At 50.3% G+C, this 23,799-nt stretch overlaps 1 protein-coding gene across 3 annotated transcripts; it reads right to left on the bottom strand.

Annotated features, from left to right (window-relative positions):
* Positions 1–1,092: 1,092 nt before the first annotated feature.
* Positions 1,093–22,817, bottom strand: HJV (hemojuvelin BMP co-receptor). Of its 3 annotated transcripts, none has more exons than XM_074981290.1 (4): positions 21,590–22,817; positions 6,936–7,093; positions 4,277–4,773; positions 1,093–3,367 (listed from the first exon to the last, which is right to left on the bottom strand). In XM_074981290.1, exons 2-4 carry the CDS (start codon positions 7,027–7,029, stop codon positions 2,747–2,749), a joined length of 1,212 nt encoding a protein of 403 aa, XP_074837391.1. In that variant the 5' UTR covers positions 7,030–7,093; positions 21,590–22,817; the 3' UTR covers positions 1,093–2,746. The 3 variants fall into 3 exon arrangements, with proteins under 3 accessions (XP_074837391.1, XP_074837390.1, XP_074837392.1); XM_074981289.1 differs by lacking the exon at positions 21,590–22,817 and adding an exon at positions 13,775–14,082; XM_074981291.1 differs by lacking the exon at positions 21,590–22,817 and adding an exon at positions 14,033–14,075.
* Between the last annotated feature and the right edge of the window lie 982 nt (positions 22,818–23,799).

Raw genomic sequence — 23,799 nt, forward strand, 5'->3', positions numbered from 1 at the left:
AGTCGGAGCATCTGAGGTTCATAACACACGGTGCGTTACCTCTCACTACAGAACCAACACCCCACATAGCGTTAAGGGACACAGAATGGGCCAGGGTCTGTGGCACTACTACCCTGCCACTATGCCAAGGGCAGCACTGGTAGCTCTAGTGCTTCTGCACTGGTGGCTCCCCCCACCCCCGCCCCCAGGCTATTCTGGCCCATTATGCCACTGGAAAGGTGCGAAGAGGTCAGAGCTGGGGCCAAATGCCAGTGGCTCTGGAGGAGCCATCTTTCAGCCAAGACACTGCACCGATCACCTGGGGTCATTAAAAGAGCCATTGGTCATTTCCCTAATTATAGGTTCGTTAGCTGCTGAATCTTAAGTCCAAATTCTAATGCTATTCAGCATCCCTAAAACTGCCCCGGGCACTGCACATAGATAGCATGTTGTTCTGTAGTTCCTGAAAGTAGGGTAGTGCTACTGTGTGCCATTAAATGACTGCTGCAATCTGTTCCAGAGGTGGACACGTTTCTGTGATGGGTGCAGTAAATCCTTATGTATAGGAGCTAACTGGACTCTCACACGGTGGCTCAGTGAGTTCCTACAAAATAGACATGATGAAAAGTATTCCAGGATCTAAAGTTTCATTTTAACTGAAGAAAATAAGTTTCTGGTGTGTATATTTGCTAAGGGAACCTTGAAGATGCAAACCAGTGCAGGGCTGCCTGCCTGCATTTGCAGAGAGCCTGAAACCATTGTTCATTGCGACTTGCTTTTGTCCACTTCTGAGGAATGTTAAGCCTGGGGCCTAATTATGATCTCAAGTGTTTTACTGGGAGGAAGAATGGTGATTGTGTGGACTTCACAATCTGATCCAGTGCCTGTGGTGCTGCGTTTTGATATCACAAGTGGGTGGCGCTTGGTGATAGGCAGAGCATGAAGAGGGTATCCTCCATCATTTCCTCTCACCCCGAATGCATGTGTGTATATTTAGATCATGAAGCACTTTGGAATGAAAGGAGCGAAGGGCTGGAACAGAAGATATAATTATCTTCACCTGTTTCACGCCAGCCCAGGAAATAAGAGACAGATGACAGGAAATGAGGACTTCAAAAATAGACACCTTTAATGTCAAACGTTCATGGATCAACGTTGCCAGGGTACAAGAACCACAGAATCTCTTCTAGGGAAACTGGGGGATAATGTGTACGGGGGCAGGGATGTACTCTAGAAGATCTCTTCTACAGTGCTTACTGTAACTGTGAGGAGCCAGGAAAAAGCAGGACTGCACAAATCAGGTACTGCTTGGAACATGAGCCATAAAAAGTAACCTTGTTTTAGTTGGTTCGTAAGCCATCCCTCACACTGTTTCAATTTTCCCACCCCTGGAGCAATGTTTACAAACCCTACTAGATTCCTCCAATGACTCTTCTTTTTCCTACAAATGCCAGCTCTGTGATGCTTCTCACAGTTCAGTAGGAAAAGAACTGCCAAGTTTTTTTAGAAGACAAATCCTCTTGTTTCTTTGCACATGGAAAATACTTGCGAACAAATAGAACTCTATCCACGTCTCTTAAAACCTCAAATATATTAAACATTTAACTTCAATCTCACAGCAGTATTTATGTACATTTGCATCAGTGACTAGGGAAAATTCTAAGGAAGCCGCTAGCTTTGGCCATTGTGGCTTCTGGGGTGTAAACATCTTACTCCTGAAATCAAGCCACTGTTCTTGGTTGGGTTTCCGTGGGGCTAGGGGAGATGGAACAAGATGAGCTTGTGCTACAAAAGCAGAAAATTGGATGGCTTTTTCCTCTCATTGAAACTCAACATCAGCCCAAAGTCTGGGATTTGCTATATTCAGTCCTAGACTAGCTCCAAAAAGAGAGTGCAATGCTTCGATGACCATCTTAAAGTGAAACTTTGGAAATCTGACATTTTGTAGACACACAGGCTACAAATTAACATTACACCAATGGGCTACAAATAAATATTTTCTCTTGTTGTTTAGGCTAAGTGGTTCAAGGAATTTCAAGCCATGAGCAAGACATTCTGGTTACCATCCTGCTGCTTTCTACTTCATTCCAAGAATGTGTTAAGATACAAACCAAAACGTTTTTCTAGCTAAAAGCTGAAATCCAGGCCTGCAGGTCCTTCATTTCTAACTCTATAAGGTTCCCAAACCAGTGTCTGCTACAACAGTGCTGGAAAGGAAGTTTGTGTTGAGTGAGTGGTGAAAAGTCAAGAAGGCAATTTACAGTAATCCCTGTCTTGTGTGCTGTGTCTTGTTGGTAGAAGCTCAGAGGATCAGGAAGGTGTCCACATCCAGGTTTCAGACACTTCATTAGAAGTACAGAAAATAGAAGTTAAGTCCCTGCATGTGTTTTCTGCCCCTCCCTTCTCTCCATGTGACAGCAGCTTCCCCATTCTTTTTCAAATAAAACAGAACCCAGGGTAGAAAACTCCACTAACATTCAGGAGCAGAACAGAACTCGACTACTCCAGTCCTCTGTGTGCTTGAGACTGGGAGGTGTGAGCTGCTACTTCCAGGCCTTTCCTCTAAGACCTGAGCCTTTTGCCAGGCTGGCTCACTTCATTCCACTCCTTGTGATGCTGGATTTGAGGCAGAGCACAGTTTCCTTTCACTGACGTCTACCTCTCCCCAGTGCATATGTGTCAGAGCATCTAATGGTTCTTGGCTCAGTGACGCGCCTTCTGTAAGGTCCTTTGTGTTAGCTGTAGCCCTTGTACCTGCTGGACAAAGCTAAAAGTGCAGCTGAATAGCCAGGAGGTGAGCACTGCTGATGACCAGGAGGAAGGGTAAGGGGACAAGCTGGCAGCCTGCCCCAGTCTGGAAGATGTGCAGTTTCTCAGCGTCTGGGTGGAACATCTTTGCATCCTCCAGAGCCCCATGTGCGGCCAGTGTGAAATTAGCATCCCCTGAGGTGACCACATCAAAGACGCATGACTGGAAGTAGACGTCCTCCACTGGCAGCTTCTCCTTGCAAAGCATTCGTGCCATCTCCGTGGCAATCTCGCCACGATGGCAGTTGCTGCGGGAGATGCGCTGGCTGGGCGGGCAGCCGCCCACACACAGCTGCAGGTCCTGCTCTTCAGTGAAGGACCGCGCCACCTCCTGGGCTGCCCGAATGGAGAATGACAGCTGCCGGCCCGCTTGGCGCACGGCGATGGTGGTGCCGATGTAGGCGGCCCGGATCTCCACGTGCTGCCCAGGCATGTGCTCCTGGATGGTCAGGCTGCTCCCCCCTGGCCTCTCACCCCCGTTCACTGAGCCATCCTCAAAGGCAGCCGGCAGGTTGTCTATTTCAGCCTGGAAGACCTTCTGGTCGATGCATTCCTTCATGTTCTTAAAGATGATCGTGAGCTGCAGGGCAAAAAGCGGCAAAGCTGGATCAGAGGTCCTACGGTCTAGTTTGGGTTAACTAAAGGTTGTGGATATCTGTCAGCAGGTCACAATCCACCCTGTCCTTCCCCTGCAGGAGGCAGATCAAGGTTAAGAACTCCTGACCAATTTCCGGAGCACTGGACTCAGTCTCAGGACCCTGGGTTCTGTTCCTAGTTCTCCCACTCGCCAAACTGCTTCCACTCCTGGCCCCTGTCTTGGCTATTTAGATTGTGAGCTCTTTGGAGGACTGAGGCTCCATCTGTGTAGCACCCAGCACAGCAGGGCCCTGCCCTAGGCTGGCATTGTAATAAGAGATCAGGAAATTGCCCTATATTATGCACCCAATTATCTTCCTGGGGACTCGAAGCAGATCACTGTAACCCCAAGGACGGCGGGTTTCTGCTATGCCAGTCTTGACGCTACCCTGTGGAGGTGCTCCAGGATTTGGGGTCTTCAGACCCTCCCGCTGGTCACCTGATCACCACTGGATGGAGGGTCTCTCAAACCAAAATCACTTCTATTGCATGAACCCCACCACCCCTGATTTAGGGCTGTCTGCCATGCCCTACGCAACCAGTTAAAAGTCCCATCAGGAAAGTACTTAGTGCATTTTCCCCAACTTCTCCAAGTGCAATTTGTGCAGTTGGCTATAAAGAGCAGGGGGCTTGCCCCATGTGATCAGCCAGTTGTAGCTGGACAACCAGTGCATCCACAGACGGCCATTAGAGAGCTGCTCATCTAATCTAGCCTGCCCTGCCCTAGCTCAGCAGCAACTGGCGAGCATTTCTGCTATTGCCTGAACGTGTCTTACATTTGTTTGGGCCTCTGCAGTGCAAGAGGCTCACGGCATGGGGAACCCCAGGTGCCAACCACGGGCTGTGATGTTACCTTGCTGGTGGCAGTGGCATTGGAACCCTTTGCCACTGGGTAGCTAGTGGCTTGCACAAACAAGTAGTTATTGTCTAGGAGAGGCCAGGAGCCCTCCACTCGGCAGGTATGGAACTCATCTTGGAAGGTGCGGACGTGGGGGTCCCCAAAGGCGGCGCAGTGCTGGTAGGTGGGGGGTTGGCCATGTTTATAGAAGAAACTCTTCTCATAGTTGCAGATGTCCAGGGACTCAAAGCCCTGGGGGTTGGGTGCTGGGGGCCGGGGCGGTGAGGTGGGGCCTTCCTTGGAGCAGTTGTGCTGGATCATGAGGTCCTCGATGCCGTGGACGGCCGAGTGGTAGACCAGGTCCCCCCTGCAGGTGCGGGCTGTCTTGCGGGTGCAGTGGGAGTAGGAGCGCAGGGCGTTGCAGTAAGCCGCATCCTTGTTGGTGCCGCGCAGGTTGAGGGTGGCGGCGACGTAGTCGGAATTGCACCGCAGGATCTTGCACTGGCAGCAGGCTGTGGGTGAGACACAGGTCCGTGTTTGTTACTTTACCTGTTCTGCTGAAAGCTGCTCAGGGAGTCCATCAAGGACATCTTTGATCCAAGGACAATGGTGGACCTCCTTGAAGTCAAGGGCGGGGCTAAGCACTCTTTGTGCCTGAGCAATTTGTAATGCCAACAATGGAGGGATGTGCCCTCTGCACCCCCTTGCCTTCCCTAAGGCACCAGCAGGTCAGAGCTGAGGGCTGGTGTCCACTTACGGTGCTGCTGTAGCACACAGGGCTTGTCTAAGCATCCTGGTTCCTCCCCTGAGGCTTCCCTGCTCCTTCCAGTCTCCACCAACTGTTCACTGATTTGGTAGCCAGCCCTGGAGCCCTACCCAACAGTTTTTCCAGGAGCAGCCCACTGAACACCCTTATTTTTTTAACATGGATGCTCGAGCCCCAGAGCTTGCACCTAGACGCAGGGGGGTATGTCTACATTACAAACACTACAGCAGCACAGTTGCTCATAAAATCCACCCCTCCAAGCAGCAGGAGCTAGCTGTCCAGAAGAACTACTTCTGAGCTTCTTGGGCCAGGGGCTTCCTCAAGGAGCAGACACGGCGACTTCTGAGCAAGGAACCAGCCTGTTGTGTCTGTCTCCTATGCTGGAGGCATGAGGACTCTGCACACTTCCCCCCCACCCCCCCGCCTCAATAAATGAGAGCATCTGACCCCCTACTGTCAATTTCTTATTATGGAAATAAACCTGGGGGGAAAAAATCTTGGGTAACTGTTTGGGCTAAAGGGGGCACCAGGGTGTTTATAATGGTCTATCTCCTCCTGCCCCAGGCACATTACTACACCACATTAGATAGCAGCAGTGTGTGAGAGCTCCCAAGAGACACAGGGCTTGGCCTGGTTGGGACAGGAGATCACCAAAGTAACCTTGAAGGTGGGGCAGGAAAAGGTGTAAGCAATTCACCAGGGGAGCTCTCCTCTGAGGCAGCAGTGCCTTAGCACTAGAGAAGGCACCAGATTCACCTGGTGCGCCCATGCCATGCAGTGTCCTTGTGGATCTGGAGTTTTCCCCCAAGGTTGGAGCCCGCCCCAGCGAATGGGAAGTGGGTGGCTGTGGCATATTGGGTGTTGCAGAATGAGCTTGGATCTCAAGCATGTCCTGAAAGCAGGCAGGGAGCTGCTGGGTGAGGGACTGAAGTGTCAATGCTACAGAGTCTCAGCAAGGGGGGAGGAGGAGAGAAATGGAGAGCAGAACCTTGGTCCTGCTGAAATCAAGGGCAAAGATGCCCAGGCAGAAGCTTTCCCATACATCTGGAAAATGCAGGCAGCTGCCCTTAGGATGTATGGGCCCACTGCTGACTGATACACTAGTGCCCCACTGCCCAACAGCAGCTGGGAGGGGATGGGTTGTTTTTTTTTTAAATAATCAGCAAAAGACCAGTGAAATACTTTAAAATTTGCTTTAAAAATAAGTTCCTGTCAACTAATGGGGCAAATTCAGTAACCGACAGCACATACCCGGGCTTGGCACATGCATATGGAATGGCTCTGTTACCACTGGAATGGCTCTTTCACAGGCTCAAGGTTCTGCTAATAACTCTGGCAGGTTTTTTTCCAGTTTTAAGTGTGGGCGGTAAGTAAGGTAGGCAAAGCTGCCTGGGAGGGCTGGGACTGCTACGCCCCAGCCTTCAGGAGGCCAGGAAGGATTGGGCTGGGGTTGGGTGGGGCTTGGCTATAGGAGGGTGGGAAGGTGGCTGAAGGGGTGGAACCTGGAGTGGAGCATTGGGGTAGAAGGGGTGGGGCTAGGGGTTGCCTTTCTCAGGTGGGCCTTCACCTGCTGCCCATTGTGTTAACTAGATCCTCTTCTGAGGAAGCAGAGCCACAGAACAGGGACAGGAAGAGGGCATTAAGACAGGGGGTGCCCTATGCCACTGTATATTCCGCCTGTGGGGCATGGATGGCCAGGTCACTGCTCCGTTTAACAATTCAAAGAGCCATCGGGCTCCTGCCTCCACTTCAGATTAGCTCTTGGGAGCTGCAGCCGCTACCGAGGCTCATCCCTCTATTGCAGCAAGGCCCTGGCTGTGGCAGGTGCAGGCTGCCTGGATTCCCATTGGAATGCCTGTTGCTGGCATGCAGATGACCCCCAGCCTCTCCCTGTGTTCAGCTCCTCACCATGCCTGCAGAAGAGGAGGAGAAAGAGGGTCCTGAGGAGGAAGCAGGTGTTTCCCAGTTGCTGTAGACTCGGGCTGCAGGCTGACTTCCCCATTCCAATCCATCCAGAGCCTACAGGGATCAGGCTGCCTGTTTCCTCTCCTCCTTTCACTGGTTCCCTGGAAGTGAAGCAGAGGGAGGGACTGGGCTGAATAAATCATGTGCCATTGGATAGAAGGGCTCGGTGCCCTTCACTCCCGGTGTGAAACAGCCAGAATCCCTAAAGCCACAGATGTAAAATTCAGCAGGCTCAACAATGTTTCCTCTAACTTTTTCCATTTATGTGCAGAATAAATTTTATTATGTGCACCAACATATCCACAGCTACCAGCTGTGGGCACCCTGCTAATCAAGGGGGAGGCACTTGCATCTCTCCTGGATGGCTGTCCAACCACAAACCTTACAGGAAATGCTGATCAATGACCGTCTGCTTCTCTTCCTTGGAGAGAGACACTTATAGTGTGTGGTGGTTTTTTGCTCTCTTTTAGTAGAACAGTTAATAACGAGGCCACGTCTGCTGTGTGTGAACATTAGTGACCCTACAGCATGTGACAGGGGAGTCTCCTTCATTCAAATTGCCTTTCTCCCCTTTCCTGTTGTTCTGTGTCCTAATGGTCTCTGACATCCCGCCCCAGCAGTAGCTGCATTTCTGTGGTTTGGAGTGCTCTGGGATCCATCAGCAGAAACTCACCACTACCAGAGGATGGGATACAGTTGTCAAGCTGTATTGAAATTCAGATTTTTTTTTTTTTTTTGACCAGAAATAGGGCAAATAGGTGCTAGGGTCTCAAAGATAATTACAGACCTGGTGTGTGTGGCAAGAGAGCGTAGAAACGGCCCACTTGCTATGTGGCACATGTTGGCTAGGCAGCATTAATGTTACTTGGAAGGGACCAGGGCTGAGAGAATCCATTCTCCATAGTCCACTCCCCTCTTGAACTCTTATGCCTCAATCAGCGTTTCCGAAATTAACTAGGCCACAGAATACTTCTGGGCTTGGAATATATTGACGGAACATGTACACATTGGTCTGGGGCAGGGGCTGAGTTTAGTATCAATATTTGGAAACACTGATTTTTCTCACCAAAAATATTGATATGATAAAGACAAACAATGTAAAATACACAAGTTCACAGCACAAGCCTCATTAGCACACTAAGGCTGCGTCTACACTAGCATTCCTCTTTTGAAACAGGCATGCAAATCAGGTACAGATTTACATATCTAGCACCTCATTTGCATATTCTTTCAAAATAAGAAAAGCAGGGTAGACACAGCTCTTTTGAAAGTAAACCCTGTCTTCGAAAGAACTACCCCCCCCCCCTTTTTTTAAGGGACAAGAGTTCTTTCAAAGATGGGGTTTACTTTTGAAAGAGCTGCATCTACACTGCTTTTCTTATTTCAACAGAAGCTATTTCAAAAGAATAGGCAAATAAGGTGCCAGATATGTAAATTAGTGCCTCACTTGCATTTTCAGTTTCCTTCATTTGCATGCCTCTTTCGCAAGAGGAATGCTAGTGCAGATGTAACCTGAGGTTGTTGGCCTGATGGCCTATAGCAGCATCGTGGTTTCTCTGAACGCCACTTGTGCCAAAACAATCTGAATAGACTCTGTTCTGGCACAAGTGATGTAATAATTATACTATAAATGTTTATAAATATATTAATATACCTACAATCTAAATACTATCCAAATATTAGTATTTTGAATACACATTTAATATGTTGGAAGGAAAAATAGTGCTAGCCGGGGAACTTTTTCCACAGAACCCCTAGTCCCATCCTGTGGAACACCAGTGTTCCACGGACCACAATTGGGAAACAATGGTCTAGATTAAGCTGAACACTCACCAAAACTGGGGCACTGGCTTGTGTGGTAGGAATGGTGGTCTCTGTCCAATTTCCAGCAGCCCAATGTTCCCTCTTTTTCCAGCCATGTGCAGAATAAATTTTATGTGCACTGAGGCTTGTGAGGATGTGCACCACCCATAGAAATACATGGTGCCAACTGTGGCAGAGCGCTCACAGCTACCCAGTCAGCTGGGTGGCACTTGAATCTCTCTTGGGTGGCTGCCCAAGCACTCAGTTAACAGGAATGCTGAGCCCCACCAAACTCATGTCATATAGGCCACCAGACCCGATAGCCGACAACAGTGCTTCGTTATTCGGTTGCCAGGGTAAATGCTCCATTATGAAGCTCTGTGAGCTACTGTGACCTACAGTCTGCTGCACTTCTTGCCCTCATCCAGAGGGCCAGCTAGGATCTGTGGACAGTTATTTGCAGCAATCCCCTGAGAGGTGAGGTACAGGCTGGACCCTTCTTGCAGAAGAATGTGTTACTAATGGCCTTCAGCTGTGACTCTAGCTGGTGAAAAGCTCCACTGAAAATGTAAGGGAAGGAAAGAAGCTTAGAACTGCAGATTTTGAAGGCTAGAAGAGACCACTTTAGGCTGAGCTGTACTGCATCTTTGGAGGGGGTGGGGAAAGGCATCCGGTTGTGATTTTAAAATCTCTAGCAACAGAGAATCCACCACAGCCCTGGGTGCCATTGTTGCAATGGCAAAATTACCCTTTTAATAGGCAGGGGTCTATTATGTAAGTTGCACTTCAGTGACTGCTATGCTGAATTGACTCTAGGTTCCCAAAAATAAGTATCCCAGAACCAAGGGGGTCTTTCCACATTCACAACATCTGTCACTCACACACAGACACACCCGTGTGAACACTACAGCAAGAATTTCTCTAGAAACAAAGGGATTTTTCTCCCCCTCTCCTTTTCCATTTCCATGGCATTGCTGCAGGCTGGCACTGGCTTTACTGAGGAAAGAAGCTTGGTTTTGGGGTCTCCAGCAGAGCTCCCTGTAAGTGGAGTGCTTGGGAAGCCACTCAGGAGAGATCTAGGTGGTGGTCGACTGATTAACAGAGTGCCCACTGCTGCCAGCATGTGTTTCTGTGGGTGGTGCACATCCAGACATGCTGCAGTGCATAACAAAATTTTTCACCCACTGATTAAAAATTAGAGGGAATGCTAGTCTTCAGGGAGTGCTAACCTGAAATGGATTATGTTGTATCAAAAAATCTAGGTACAGTAGCTAAAGTTGTAGTCCTGCATTTGTCTTAGTTTGACTTCACTGGGATTGCTCTCTCTGACCTAGAGGAACATTTCACAAACATGCCAACGGTTTAACTAAGTGTCTCCTGCACTGGGCTGGGACAGGAAGCATTCTAAAGTACTTAGGGGTTAGGATGCAAATGGTCTTTTAGCTAACTGTTAGGCTCAAAGTGAGGAATTTCTTTACCCTGCTGCTAGATTTAAGGAAAAGCCTGGGTGGGGTGCTGACTCCGGTAATCAGTTACATGCATCTTTGGTACTGTCAGGAACTAGGAGGTGTAAGCAGGCTTGGGGTAGTGATAAGGATGGATAATGCACATGCAAATAAAGGCTATTATTTTTTTTTCCAAAGCTTCACACGTTTAATTTTGACTGGCCCATCTGCCAGTGAGAGTCTGATCTCCACACTGGTAGGGTTTGCAAGTTTCTGAAAACAAAATAAAAGTTTCTGTGAAGGATAGAGGATTTTGGAACCAGTCGGGTCACAACTGCTAAATGAAGGATTATTAGGTTGCCGTACCCACGGCTAGACCATTTCTTATGCCACATTTGGCCATCTAAGAAAAATAAAGTGAGATTAATGGCTGTGGGGGGCAGATGGTTTGAATCTAGCCCAAGTCAAAAATAAAACAGCTACTCCTTGGCATTCATTAACAACATACGCTCCGTCCTTCTGGCCAACACCTGTCTGAGAACAAGGACTATCTGATATGAGTGTGGTGGAGGTAGGACCATCAGTCCCTGCAGGTCTGGAGCATAGCTATACATAAGATTAGATTTCTATAGGTTTATACATAACTGGTGTTGAAAGTCTATTTTATATAGTTTTATACCACACTCATTGCTATTGTATCTGAGCATCTTCTGGTACCGCACTAAGCAGTATGGCTACACCCCACTCCTGTAGCATTTCTTCTCTCCCCGTCCCCACAGTGGGAGAAGCGTGTGCAGAGATGGTTTGTTTTGACAGGATACTTAACTAGGTTAATACACCCATCATTGTGCGTCTGGGTTAGAGAAGTCTGGGGCCAAGAAATGCACCGCACATATGCAGTAGAGAGGGCTGTGGTTTGTGATAGTCCTTAGTGGGAGAATTTACCCCACATTATTAGACCATCCCTGTGGCTCCAGGCTGGGCTCCCTGTGGACTGATTCTTGCCTATTTCTGGTGGTTCCGCGTGGTGTTCCCTGTAAGCTGAGTGCTTGAGTGGTCGCCCAGGAGAGATTCAAATGTGGTGCAGCTGATTAGCAGAGGGCCCACAGCTTGCTGCACACTTCTATGGGTGGTACGCATTCGCACACGCCTTGGAGTACGTAACAAAATTTATTCCACCCACGAATGGCAGAATAGAGGGAACCCTGAAGTGCAGCCCCCAACCCCCAAAAGCATGGGACCTGCGGGGGGGGGTTGCTGTGGCTCACGCATGCACAGGATGGCTCTGAAAATATAAACGCCAGCATTGCTTCTCATTGGGCACGCTCCTTGGGGGCTGCCCAAGGGCACCACTTAGAGGGCCCCTCCCTGCTCTGTCCCACAAGAGACACTAATGCGGTTGCCTCCCTTTGTACCTCTGTCCCTCAGAGCGAGCGCTGGGCCCGAAGGGGTATGAGCAGATGGCTCATTCTCCTCCAACTCCCTCTGCAGCAGCTGGCCTTCCGCGTCTGCTTTCTCCAGCTCTGCCTGTTGCAACCGAGCTTGAACTTTGGGGTGTTTGACTAAGCCGATAAGCCACCCGGGAGCACCTGCCAGCTCCCTCTGGACTTGCTGCAGGAGCTAATGATCAACCCATCGTTCACCACCAAAAAGTAGCCACACAGCCATGAGATCCACCTCCATAATGGGGCCTGGGTCTCGCCATTGTCCTGTCCTCCAAATCCTCCCAGGGTGGAGAAGCTTGTGCTTTCTAGAGCTGAAGGCCATAAGATCCTCTAGTGCAGGAGCTCTTGAACGTTGCTCTACTGCAACCTCCTGCTGACAACAAAAATTACTGTGTGACCCCAGGATGGGGGTGGGAGGGGCAGAGCCTGAGCCAGGTCGGGCCCCGCAGCGTGGGTGGGGAACCAGGGTCAAAGCCCCAGCCTCGCTGCCCTGGGGGAGGAGCTGAAGCCAAAGGTCCTCAGCTCCAGGTAGACAGCCTGTAACTGCCGCTCTTGGGTTGGCTTCAGCCCGGGCAGTGAGGCTAAGCCTTTGGATTCAGGCCCAACCCCCAGCAACCCTAATGCCAGCCCTGGTGACCCCTTTTAAAATAGGATCTGTGAGCTGAGTGCTTGGGCAGCTGCCCAAGAGAGATTCAGGTGCTGCCCAGCTGATTAGCACAGCACCCACAGCTGACACCATGTGTTTCTATTGGTGGTGCACATCCACACATGCCTTGGTGCACATAACAACATTACTTCTGCCCATGGATGGAAAAAAAATAGAGGGAACGCTGGTCACAACCACAGGGGTCGACTTTCTGAAGGGCGGGCTGGGGGGCATGTTTGATCCCCTGGCCATACCTCGGGCCCCTCCCCACTCCATTCCCTCCACCAAACTCCCACCCTGCCCAGTCGCAGCACACTCCAGGGAGAGGGGAGAATCCTTGCTTCCCTTCCCAGCCTCCCGAAAGTTGCCAAACAGCTGATTATAGTGGGTGGGGGAGTTGCTGATCCATGCTGGTGGGCTGCACTTGGGGTGGGGGGGGAAACCATTAGGCATGCTGCTGGTAGGGGCTGAGTACCCACCAACTTCCCCCTCCCAAGGTGTTCCAGCCCTGAAGCAGCCATACGCTCAGCACCTATGGTTAGGACCCACTTTGGGATCCTGACCCCCCAGTTTGAGAGCTGCTGATTTCTAGCGTGACACCCCTAGGAGCCCCACAGGCTGTGATTTGGCTAAGGCATCTCATTATGGAGACCTGATCTGAAGGCACGTGGAGTGAGACCCTCTTGGAAGGAACTGGGGGCTTGTGAGAATCCACTAGAGTGGATGGGGTCTGCTGATCAGAGCAAGTGCGGGGAGTAGGAGCCAGGAGTCCTGGGTTCTTGTCTCATGCCTGGGAAGGAGCTAGGATTAGTGATTAGAGCAGGGGTGAGCAAACTCTTTACCTTGGCTTCTGGTTTTGTCCCTGCAGCCTATCTAATGTAATTCAAACTGATGAAAATTTTGCTTATGTTCATATACCTATAAATAAACTTGGCACCCGTAAGAAAATTACATAGAATGTAAAAATTTTATGAATGGGCGTATACATGTGAATACGCCACCATAAACGCTAACCTATTTCAACATTTTAAATGAGCTGAGTGAGCCTGAGATCCAGCAGCAGATCGTGCTGTGCCCCCCACTTATGAAACTTCACACCTGCCCCCCACTTTGCACACCCCTGCATTAGAGGCCTGTGAGTGAGCAGTTAAGCTGCTGGGTTCTAGTTGCTTGTCTACTGCTTATTTGCTGTGTGGTTTCAAGCTAATCACATATCGCTCCCAACCCCCAGCCACCCCACTCTCCGCCAGCACCAGAACCAAGCCTGGACAGCGCACGACAGCTGCGAGACCGACAGATTTTCCATCCTGCTTTGCTTGCTGTTCGCTTTTTCCTCCCTCTGGAGAGAGCCCAACGGTGACCTGGGCCAGATGCTCCAGACCTCCCCATCCTCACTTCACCTCTGGCCCAGATTCTGCTTCTGCTCCAGAGAGAAGGTCTTACCCAGCTCCTGGGGCGTAGTGTTTCATCAGCCCTGTGCTCAGGGTTAATAGCCAAACGCGCATGGAACTAGCTGGCTTCTGCTTTCCAAAGACCGGCCCATAGTTCTGACTGGCCAAACCTTTGAGCAAGGCAGCAGCCAGGTGACCTGTGCCTTCCACCTGCAGGAGAGTCCTGTGTCAGCGGTGCTTATTCCCATTCCCTTCAGTGTGCTCCCTCATGGGTACGTTCCAAGAGGCAGGCTCAGGAGAAGATCCCCACCTCTGGCAGCAGGAAGAGCCAGGCTGCTTCCATGGACCCCACAGGGCCTCTCTGCCCTTCTCATTGCCACTTCCACGCAGCCACTGCCCCTCCTGTTTGCAAGACAGGCAGAGCAGGGGACTGGCACTGAAATACATCAGACTAAATTTAGACCAACTATGACCCAGCCAAGAAAAAACAAGCACGTGGTGCAGCACGAGGAGCCCCAGAAACAGTTGCTAGTTCCCAGCGGGAGACAGGCCATGTGCTAACTAGGCACCAGCAAGCCTTGCAAGGATTCACCACTCTGCTCACTAGCCTGACAGGGAGCCGGTTTTGCAGACCACACGTGCATATTTCCACATGAGCACAGGAACCTTCTGTGGCAAGTGTGAAAATTCCACATTCCCTTCCTATCTCCCACCTGGCACAATCCCATGAATCTGCCCTGGCTGGAGAGACTAAACCTAGATCATCCCTGGCTGTGTCCAACCTGTTCTGAAAAACCTCGTGTAATGGAAATTCCACAACCTCCCCATCTTGGTTCAGCAGAGCTCAGCTTTGCTGGCCTTTGGTGTGCAACACAATAAGAATAGATCTTCTAAATGACTTTTTGGTCATAATTTCAAAGCTTTTTCCAAAAGAGGGTCAATATCACTGTCCTCGTTTTATTGCTGGGGAAACGGAGGCACAAGGAGGCACAGTGACTTGCCAAAGGCGACACAGCTGGCCATCGGAAGAGAACCCAAGTCTGCTGAATTTCAGTCCGGTGTCTGTCTATTGGAGGGACTTATATATGGCTAGATTTGGTGAAAAGTGCTTATTTAGGATAGGTAATTTTAGAAGCTGCTAATAGAGTTGGTTGCAAATTTGTCACCCATTTTTTGAGACATAAAATGTTGTTTACATGGAACTCCAAAAATGCATAGAAAAAGATGGGGATTTCCACCAAACACAATTTTGAAACAAGGTGTTTTGATAACATCCAAATTTCCAGCGTTGATGTTTTCGGAAGGGAACATTTTGATTTGTCCATTTCAGAATGGTGGGCATGAGGTTATTCGCACAGATGTGGAAAAGACTTTAAAAAGATGGGCACCACCGTGGAACATTCAGATCCCCCAGAAAGGCCGCTTTTTTGGAATTTTGTTTCAGTGGGAGCTTTTTTGGGAAAAGCCATAGTGGCTTTGGACTGTTTCAGAATGGAAGAAATTTCATAATAGCAGGATTTCCCTTACAAACCCATTCCCACCAGTGCTAACAAGTAAGAGGAAGTGTTATCTAGTGGATAGAACACTGGCCTAGAACCAAGTAGACCTTGGGGTCTACTGCTCTTCTGTTGGCTTGCTCTGTGACACAGGATTAAACCCTTCCATCCTTTGCCCGTCTTGGCTATTTAGGCCACAAATTCTTCTGAGCAGAGGCAGTTTCCTTTGGCGTGTCTGCTCAACACCCTGCATGATGGTATTTTAATTGCAGGTGATGGCCTACATATGGCCTATTGTAACATAACAAAGTGGAGAAGTGGGTAGGCTGGGACATTTTACACATGCTGATCCATGTGAAGGTCTGCATGTAGGTTTTGTACACTGTGCGTGCCACGTTAGCTCCTTAATGAACCAAAATGAGACCCATAAGTAGTGTGAAAAACATTGACGTTCCCTGTAAGCTGTGCATTTGTGTGGGCACTCGAGAGATTCAAATGCTGCCCAGCTGATCAGCAGAGCACCCATGGCTACGTTTGTGTTTCTATGGAGGGTGCACATTTATACCTGCCTTGGTGCGCACAAATTTATTCCACACATGGATGGAAAAGATCAGAAGGAGTATTGCAATGCAGTATTATTCACTAAGGTTTCTCACCAGGGACAAGAGCTAGACATTCCATTACACCCATTGGGAATCTTGCTGTTGGAAATCTATTTACTTAGAAGGTGGCCAGATACTCTGGTGATGGGCAGCGGTACAAAATCCTAAACTAGCTAGCTTGCTAGGGATAAACACCACATCCCTGGGCTGGGGAGAGAGGAGGGGGAAAAAAAAATCTGTGATTGACGTCTCCCTTTAATCACAGCAACTCTTGTACGCAAAGAGACAAGGCTGCTGGCCAAACAACCTCCCACGAGGTGGTATTTTGCTGGAAAGCTTTCTGTTTGGCTCCTGATGTACATAACAGCCTAATTCTCCCCCTGCACTCCTTGTATATCTGTGCAGATATGAGTTCCTCTTGATTTGGAAGAGCACCTATAGATACTCAGTGTCCTCAATGTGTAACTTGAGAGGGGAATGAAAAGACTAAGAACTAAATAGTCTTACCTCTCATTTTTTCCATCTGTGGTCAGAATAAGTTTTATGTGCACCACTAATAGAAACACATGTTGCCGGCTGTGGGTGCTCTGCTAATCAGCTGGGCAGTATCCAAATCTCTCCAGGGCTGCTGCCCACGCGCTCAATTTACAGGGAACACTGGACCCAAGCGTGTTTCATGAAAGGTACTTCAGTACCTTGGTGTCTGCTTCAGTCTGGTGTTCTCCAATGGCACGGCTTCACGCAGAAGAAACTTGTGTGGATGAGCCATTTCAGGCACAGAGAAAGGGGATGAATTCACTCACTGCAAGAAAACTATCCCAGCTCACCTTACAGTTAGGCTGCAGGACTTTGACGGAGAGCGCTGCACAGACTCCACTAATTACGTCAGCAATTCTAGGTTCACGTTTCAGGCAGTGCCCAAAGAGGAAGAGGCAAAAAAAAAAAAAAAGCACCTGAGATAGCAGAGATCTCTGAGTTTAGGTTAACAAAAATCAAGCAATCCTGCAGTACCTTAAGGACTAACAAGTTTATATACTGTATTAGGTAATGAGCTTTCCTGCTCATTACCTAATACAGAAACTTGTTAGTGTTTAAGGCACTACAGGACTGCTTGTTGTTTTTAGTTTTTTGTTTTGTTTTGTGCAGTTACAGATCAACACAGCTACACATCTGATTTTAGGTTATAACTCCAGTTTAGCCAATAATTTTGAATTGATGGTCCTTTAAAAACACCACCAAACCAACCAAAAATCTCACCAAGTTTCCCGTATTTTCAGCATTTAAAATGTGTTAGATTAGAGCATCACTTTTTTGCACAATTTAATCTCATGCTTGGTGGTTGGCTGTGGTTTTGCTCAGTCCCAGCTCCTGCAATTAAGTCACTGTGGGAGAACTCTTGCTTTTTTAAAAAATAAAAGTTAAATTTCTAGCCCTTGTGTTCACCCCAGGCAGGCTGAAAGACTAAGCCCCTAGAGGCTCAAACAATAAATAAACTTCCTCCACATTTCCTATTTAAAGCAAAACACACACATTTCAGGACCTGATGCTTGACTTTTGAATGCAACACCAGGGCTCTATATATTGCCTCACTCTTGCCAGCAGCATAAAAGTACATCTCTGATTGGAAATTCAGCCTGTCTGAAGTGCAGGCAGATTAAAGTGGACTGGAGCGAGACAGACTGGTAAGGGCTGCATTTGTGCCAACTGGCTGGCTGTGCAAAGCTCATGCACCAAGCAGCTGCTGGCTCCCATGTGCTAGGCACCTTTTTCAGCCGATTTAGAGCAGATTTGCTGTGGACTGCCAAATGCAAAGCCATCCCTACTGGGGCACCAGTTTACTTCAATGCATTTTCATGTTGAACCCTAAGCAAATACCTGAGGCTAGCAGGGCAGGACTTCAATCAGGAAACAAAGCCCAGGCAAGACCTCAAACTTTTAAGTCCTCCCAAAAGAAGCCACCCCGCTAAATCCCTTAGTACCGTAATTCACACAAGAGGGGCCCAACTTATTAGGGAAGGGTGGGAGAACCCACATACAGACCAGTTTACCATAAACTCTGTAATAGCACAACTCTTCTGTGATCCAATTTCTTTTGTTCAAGCAAGGCAATGCTTAGAAAAATGGCTTTGGCTCCCTGTTTAGCTGCTCTTATCCCTTTTTAATGGCAGCTGTCCCAAGCCTGCTAGCCTTGCAAGGCCAGTGCAGCTGATACTGGAGTGAGTTGAAGTTTAGTCTCCCTGGTGCACCCTCTGCTAAGATCCAGGGCAGATCCTTTATTGCTGGTGAGGGTCATGGGAAGCCAAGGACACAGCTTGGGGCTCTGAATCCCAGGTGGCGTTTGCCTTGTTGCTGTTAGAAAAGGAAGGGAAACATCTTTGGACTCCTAGGCGGCCCTGGGCTTTCACTAGGGTGCCTTCTGCAAAGCGTGCCTGTGTCCCCTGGGGTCTGAATCCCCAGACGTTTCACAATGTTCTCCCTGCTGAGTAGTGGTATTCACGTTGCCGTGGCAGGCAGAGGCCCCTGTGGGGGGATCAGGGCCCCGTTATGCTAGGCACTGTGCAGAGACAGCCCCTTGCCCTGAAGTGCTTAAAATCTAACTGGACAACAACCCTTCCTTTCGCTCTCTTGTCTGCAGATGGGGAAACTGAGGCACTAGGGAGTGGTTTGTCAAAGGCTGTGGTGGGAGCCAGGGATGGAATTATGCCCCACTGCCTCACCCACAGAACACCACCTGCATTGCCCTGCCCTGTCCTTTCAAACACCTAACAAACCAGCAGTCACGTAGCACTTTAAAGACTAACAAAAGGGGTTTATTAGGTGGTTTGTTTAGTACAGCAAAAAGGGCAGAGGGAGTGGGGCCTAAGGTAGTCAGCCCTTGGGGGCCTTCCCCCTCCATCACAGCCCCACAGAGTACCAGAGCAGAATTTCCATGGCACTTCAAAGGGAGGGGCCTGGAGCTCCAGCCACTGCCAAAATAGGAGCAGCAGCAGCCATATCTCCAGGCCCCTTTTGCAGACTGGGCCCCAGTGTAACTGCTCCCTTTGCACCCCCATTGATGGGCTTGTCCAGTGTCCCAGTGCATGAGAGGTGCATGGAGGTAGGGGGCAGACAAGGGGGTCTGTGGGCTGCAGGTTGAACTGCAGGGGGCTGCATGTGGCCTGCAGGTTGCTCACCGTTGCTTTAAATGGACACAGGGCTCTTTGTTTTTGCTCAACCAAACTCCCTTAGAGATTCCTCTGTCTAGTGCCCCAAGACCCTTCTTCTCTGCACTTCCCATCCTCTGGAGCAATTCCCCATCTGCCTGCCCCTCTCATATGCCTCCCAGTTAAAAACATCTCTCCACTTCCTTGCTGGTGCCTCTTAGTTTCTTCTTTCCCCAGGAGCTATTTCTTAGGTGACTGTCTCAGTTCACCCTCAGAACTCGTGGGCGGGGAGCAGCTTGTGTTTCAGCCTTGTGTGGCGGGTTTTTCCCCTCCCTAATTCCACCTTACCATGACTTGGGCTGCCTGGTCTTTGCTTCATCTGTTGATCTCAGCTTCCCTGCCACAGAGCTCCAAGCCATGGCCGTGCCCTGTGCGGGAATCAGTTACACTGAGGGTGGGAGGAAGCGCAGGTGGAGATTCTTCTGCGAACAGAGGAAGGGACCATAGGGGCCGTTCAGGGCCTGAGCCTCAAGCAGTCTTCTGCAGACCTGGATCATCTGATGTGTCGTGGGAAGGGAAGAGGGAGGTGAGAGAGCCTTTAGGCCAGGGGTTAATAACCTTTCCGAGATGGAGTGCGGAAATTTGACCTCTTTGCAGGGTCCGAGTGGTGGTGGTACTTTTTAAAGTCTCTAATAGTCCTACTGACAACAGCTTCATTTCTAAATAACTGAAGGTGCAGAGCTTTACTGGTTAGATGGGGGTTAGTAGCATGAGCTGGTCCTTTGTTACGCCACAGGGTGGCCTGGTTTTGAGCAAGCTTCCAGCTGCGTGGGGGAGAAGGAGCAGGGCTGAGCACCCCCCTTGTCTGCTGATGAAAATCAGCTTGCTTGCCACTCTTGGCACCTGTGCCAGGGCTTGCTGACCCCTGCCCTAGGCCAGCTCTTTAACCCCTTAACTGCTACCCGAGCCCCCAACTATCTCGGGCAGTAAATAGAACTGCTATGCTGGCATGCACATGTCACTAGACACCGGCTCCTTTGTGCATCCTCCCAGACACTACCTAAAATCCCCTTGAATTCAATGTCGCCCAGGGCAGCAAAGCAGGACGCTTCGCGCCATAGGCCGGGCAAAGATCTGCAGAGATCATGCAGTGAGGTAACATCCTCACAAAGGCCCGTTCTGCACAGCCACGGACTCCTGTAATCTTTGCCTGCTCCCAGGCAGGTAAATAGAGGCCCTGGAGAGTGTGGGTGTCTGGTGGAGATGGGTCTGTGACAGCCCCGGTTAGAGAACTTGAGCAGCTGATGCGTTTCGCTCCAGCTGTCTGCTCTGCGCTGGTGGCCATTCTGACGTGATATCATTGTGCTCCCGCTTTGCGTGGGTGGGGTTGGCTGCGCAAGGTGCTAGAGGAGGGCCAGTCAAGCCGATGTTCTCCGTGCGTCCAAGCAGGGCTGCCCTCGTTTTCTTAGGCAGCTTTGCCCCTCGCCATGTGGACACAGAGCAAACCCTGAGAAATCGCCAGCTTTTGCACAGAGTGGAGCAGCACCACTTTCTTTTCTCCTGTGCAGTCTGGGGTGCTCTTTGTCCACTAGCAGCTGGGCCCAGGCACAGGCTATGCTCTTGCCCAACCCATGCAACAGGGCTTGGCCTGTCGCTGGAGCCCAGGAGCTGGTCACAGCTTCCTTCCACAATCAGCCCCAGGGTATGTGTGATTTCCTGTGCCCTGTCCATGCAGTCACAGTATTAAAGCAGTGCAAACCCCTCTCGCCTGACTGTGGTTAGATCCAGGTGCTTATTGCTAGTGCCGTAGGGGAAGAGCAATAAGCTATTCCAGTCCACACAGGGGTGAGAGTAACTTAAATTTCTTAAAGGTACTGTTCTGTGGTTGCAGTCCCCATTGGCCCAGGAAGTGATCTGCCATGGATGCAGCAAGCCCAGAGGTGGGAGCTATGAATTGCCAACCACAGAGGTGCTGGGGCTCAGATCCAGTGCAAATGAAGCTTTACCCCTCGTCCTCAGTTGCACCCAGATTGTTTGGCGCCTCAGCTGCACTCAGGGACCACTCTGAAGGATGTGGCGCTGCGGCATTCGCCTAGCTGGTCTATGGACCCCGGGGAGAAGCTAGTGTGAGCTCTGTTTCCATTCACTGGCTTGGAAATCCCAGAAAGAGAGTGTTGCTAGGTCATATCTGATGCTGGACACTGTGGGAGGGGCGGCAGCAGGCAGGAAAATGATGGGGGGTGGAGGACATGGGGCTCCAGAGTCTCCCCAAAATGTTCTGAGTTCAAAGCAAAGCTTGTGGCTAGACTGAAAGGTGGTACCTTGGGTCTGGCTGGAGGGGCATCTGCTGAGTTGGAGGAGGAAGCCAGGCTCTGAACTGCAGGTGACCTGTTGCAATGAATGATCTTTGTGTGAGATCATGACTGCAACAGCTGGGCTGTGTGGTGGGGAGGGCACCCCAGAACTGGAACAGCGCGAGCTGTAGCAAATCGGGGCCCAGATGCACGGCCAGAGCAGCAAAGGCTGCAGGAGAGCTTGAACCAGAAGCATCCACCCTTCACAAGCGCTGAATTCTCCCACGACGCAGAAAGGGCAAATCATACAAGAAACCATTGCTCTGACTTACCTTGGCAAACTTCTCGCCCACTAACTAAGGGGCCTGGTGGCCAATCCTCCGACACAGTGCTCGGACCAACTGCCTGAATACTCCTGGGATTTCACCGGCCAGCCAGAAATGGTGGAGGGGAAGGAATCGAGTGTGTTAATGTCCAGGACTGGATGCGGTGGGAGCAGCAAACAGCTGAATTCTCCCACAACCAGATCTCTCCCCCACCCCCGAAAGCCAGAGGCGAAGGCTCTAAGTTGACACTTTAAAAATAGCCATCAGTATGTTTGATCCTGGAAGCGGGATTCTGATGGGAGGAGGGGGCAGCCTGGGGAATCTGGCAGCAGTAGATTTTCTAATTGTGTTCGTTTCCTTATCGGAGTCTGTGGCCAGGGCAGGCGCTTGAGAGAGCCCGGAGATCCCGTCTGAACCGATACTCCTGGCAGACCGTGCAAACTGCTGGCTGTGATGGGATTCCACTCGCTCGCTTTTCTGGGAGACCTGCTCTGAAGAGAGGCTTTTACAGAATCAATTCCCTCTGCCCCAGCTTTGGAATATCAGGGGATCCACTGGTCCCAGGCTGCTGGGAAGAATTCAGGTGGGATCCCCTTGTAAGCAGTTTACTTGTTTTTCTGCCCAGGGAATGGAAGAACCAAGATGCATTTCAAAAGGAGAGGTCTCAGTCTGTGGTCTCTCTCTCTGGTTTTACCTAAAGTGTGGACCAAATCAATGAAGTTGAAGCCCACCTATGGTCCATCTGCCAGGCGCAGACCTCAGGTCCTAGTGCTTTTCATGAGTCGCAATCTTTCCCCCCCTCTTAGGAAAGCTCAGATCCTTTTTCTTCCAGCCTGGGAGCTCTCAGGTCTGAATGGAGGTGGGGTAGCTTCTTCAAAGCCCTAGGAAAGCTGGCGTTGCTCCCATCCCCTGAAGTTCTCGAACAGCCAAAGGATAAAACTGTCTTCCTCATCTCCCTCTAGGAACAGGGAGGGACTGAACAGGAAGGTGGAAAGGCAGGTGTATGCCTGAGACCCAAACTCCCCCTGTATTTTTCCTCTGTCTCCTCCAGAATGCCGGCAGTCAATCCGCGAAGAACGGGAGTCGTCTAGCTGGCTTTGCCGGAGAAAGCAAAGCAGGAAGCTGCAGTCAGATGTTAATTCATCTGTCCTGCTCCTCGACTTGTAGCAGAGGGTGGCTGCACAGTTTCACAGAGGGATTTCAGGGATTCCACTGTACAGATAAATCAACAGACAGAAGCACCTGCTCCTGGACTAGCATAGGGGAGCCGAGCCCAGCCCCGCAGCAGGCTGTCCCATGTGTTTAAAAGATGAGCTGGAGTTGGGTAGGGGGTGGAGATTTGTCCAAAAAAAGATGCAAACAGAAGTAGCCAGTGCCAAGTTGCCTCTGCTCTGCCACGTCTCCCCTGCTGGAAGGTTGGGTCCCGGGGAGCTGCCAGTTTCTGATGCCCAGTGTGTGGAAGATGGGGCAATGCCCTACAAAACCAGGGGGGCCATGTGGTGCACCAGCTGAGGATAAGGCCCTGGTTTTTTCAGAACTCGTTTCAGCCTGAGCCAGGAGTGTTGTGCGGCGACAGTTCCTCTTCTCCCTCCACTCGAAATCAGACCACCGCCTCTTCTCTTCCTCCTGCGCACCAGACCTGGCAGCTCCGGAGGCTGAGACCCTGGGGCCGGATAGAGATGGGACATTCCTATTCGCTGCAGCCAGTGTAGCCTGAACTTCCCTGGGCCAAGGGCACTGCAGCCTTACGTGGTGCACAGCTGTTCACGGCAGAGTGCAGCGGGGCTCAAAGGCTGCTGCAGCAACCGGGGTATGTTGCACACTTATGTTGCACCACTGTGAGAATCAAGCCCCTGGGGTTGGGGCTCAACTCCAGGCTCACTGCCTCAGCTCACACTCCTTCTGTGCAGGGTGGTGGTGGGACTTAAAGAGCCAAGCACAGGGCTGGGACTCAGGAGGCCTGGGTTTGCCAAGCGACCTAGGGGTGAGGCTCTGTGCCTCAGTTTCCCTATGGGTGTAATGATGTTGCCCTCCTGTTGTAAAACGCTGTGTGAACTACTCAGGAGATAAGTGCGGTCAAGTGGGTGGAACCCTGGGCCAGCCCTCAGGAGACCTTGGTGACTATTCCTGGCTCGGACCTGCCGTGTCCCTTCTCTGTTCCCCTTTCTCCTGCCCATTCATATGGAAAGCCTCTAACTATCCTATGAGCAGGGCCT

Source organism: Carettochelys insculpta, chromosome 30 (genome assembly GCF_033958435.1).
Source record: "Carettochelys insculpta isolate YL-2023 chromosome 30, ASM3395843v1, whole genome shotgun sequence".
NCBI lineage: Eukaryota > Metazoa > Chordata > Testudines > Carettochelyidae > Carettochelys > Carettochelys insculpta.

Bases quoted from the DNA above. Each gene is read 5' to 3' on its own strand.
- HJV (XM_074981289.1), bottom strand. From the start codon at position 13,836: ATGCGCGTTTGGCTATTAACCCTGAGCACAGGGCTGATGAAACACTAC. The intron at 4,774-6,935 runs GTGAGGAGCTGA...TCTCACCCACAG, and splicing joins CCTCCTCTTCTGCAGGCATG to CCTGCTGCCAGTGCAAGATC. The intron at 3,368-4,276 runs GTAACATCACAG...TTTGCCCTGCAG, and splicing joins ATGCCACTGCCACCAGCAAG to CTCACGATCATCTTTAAGAA.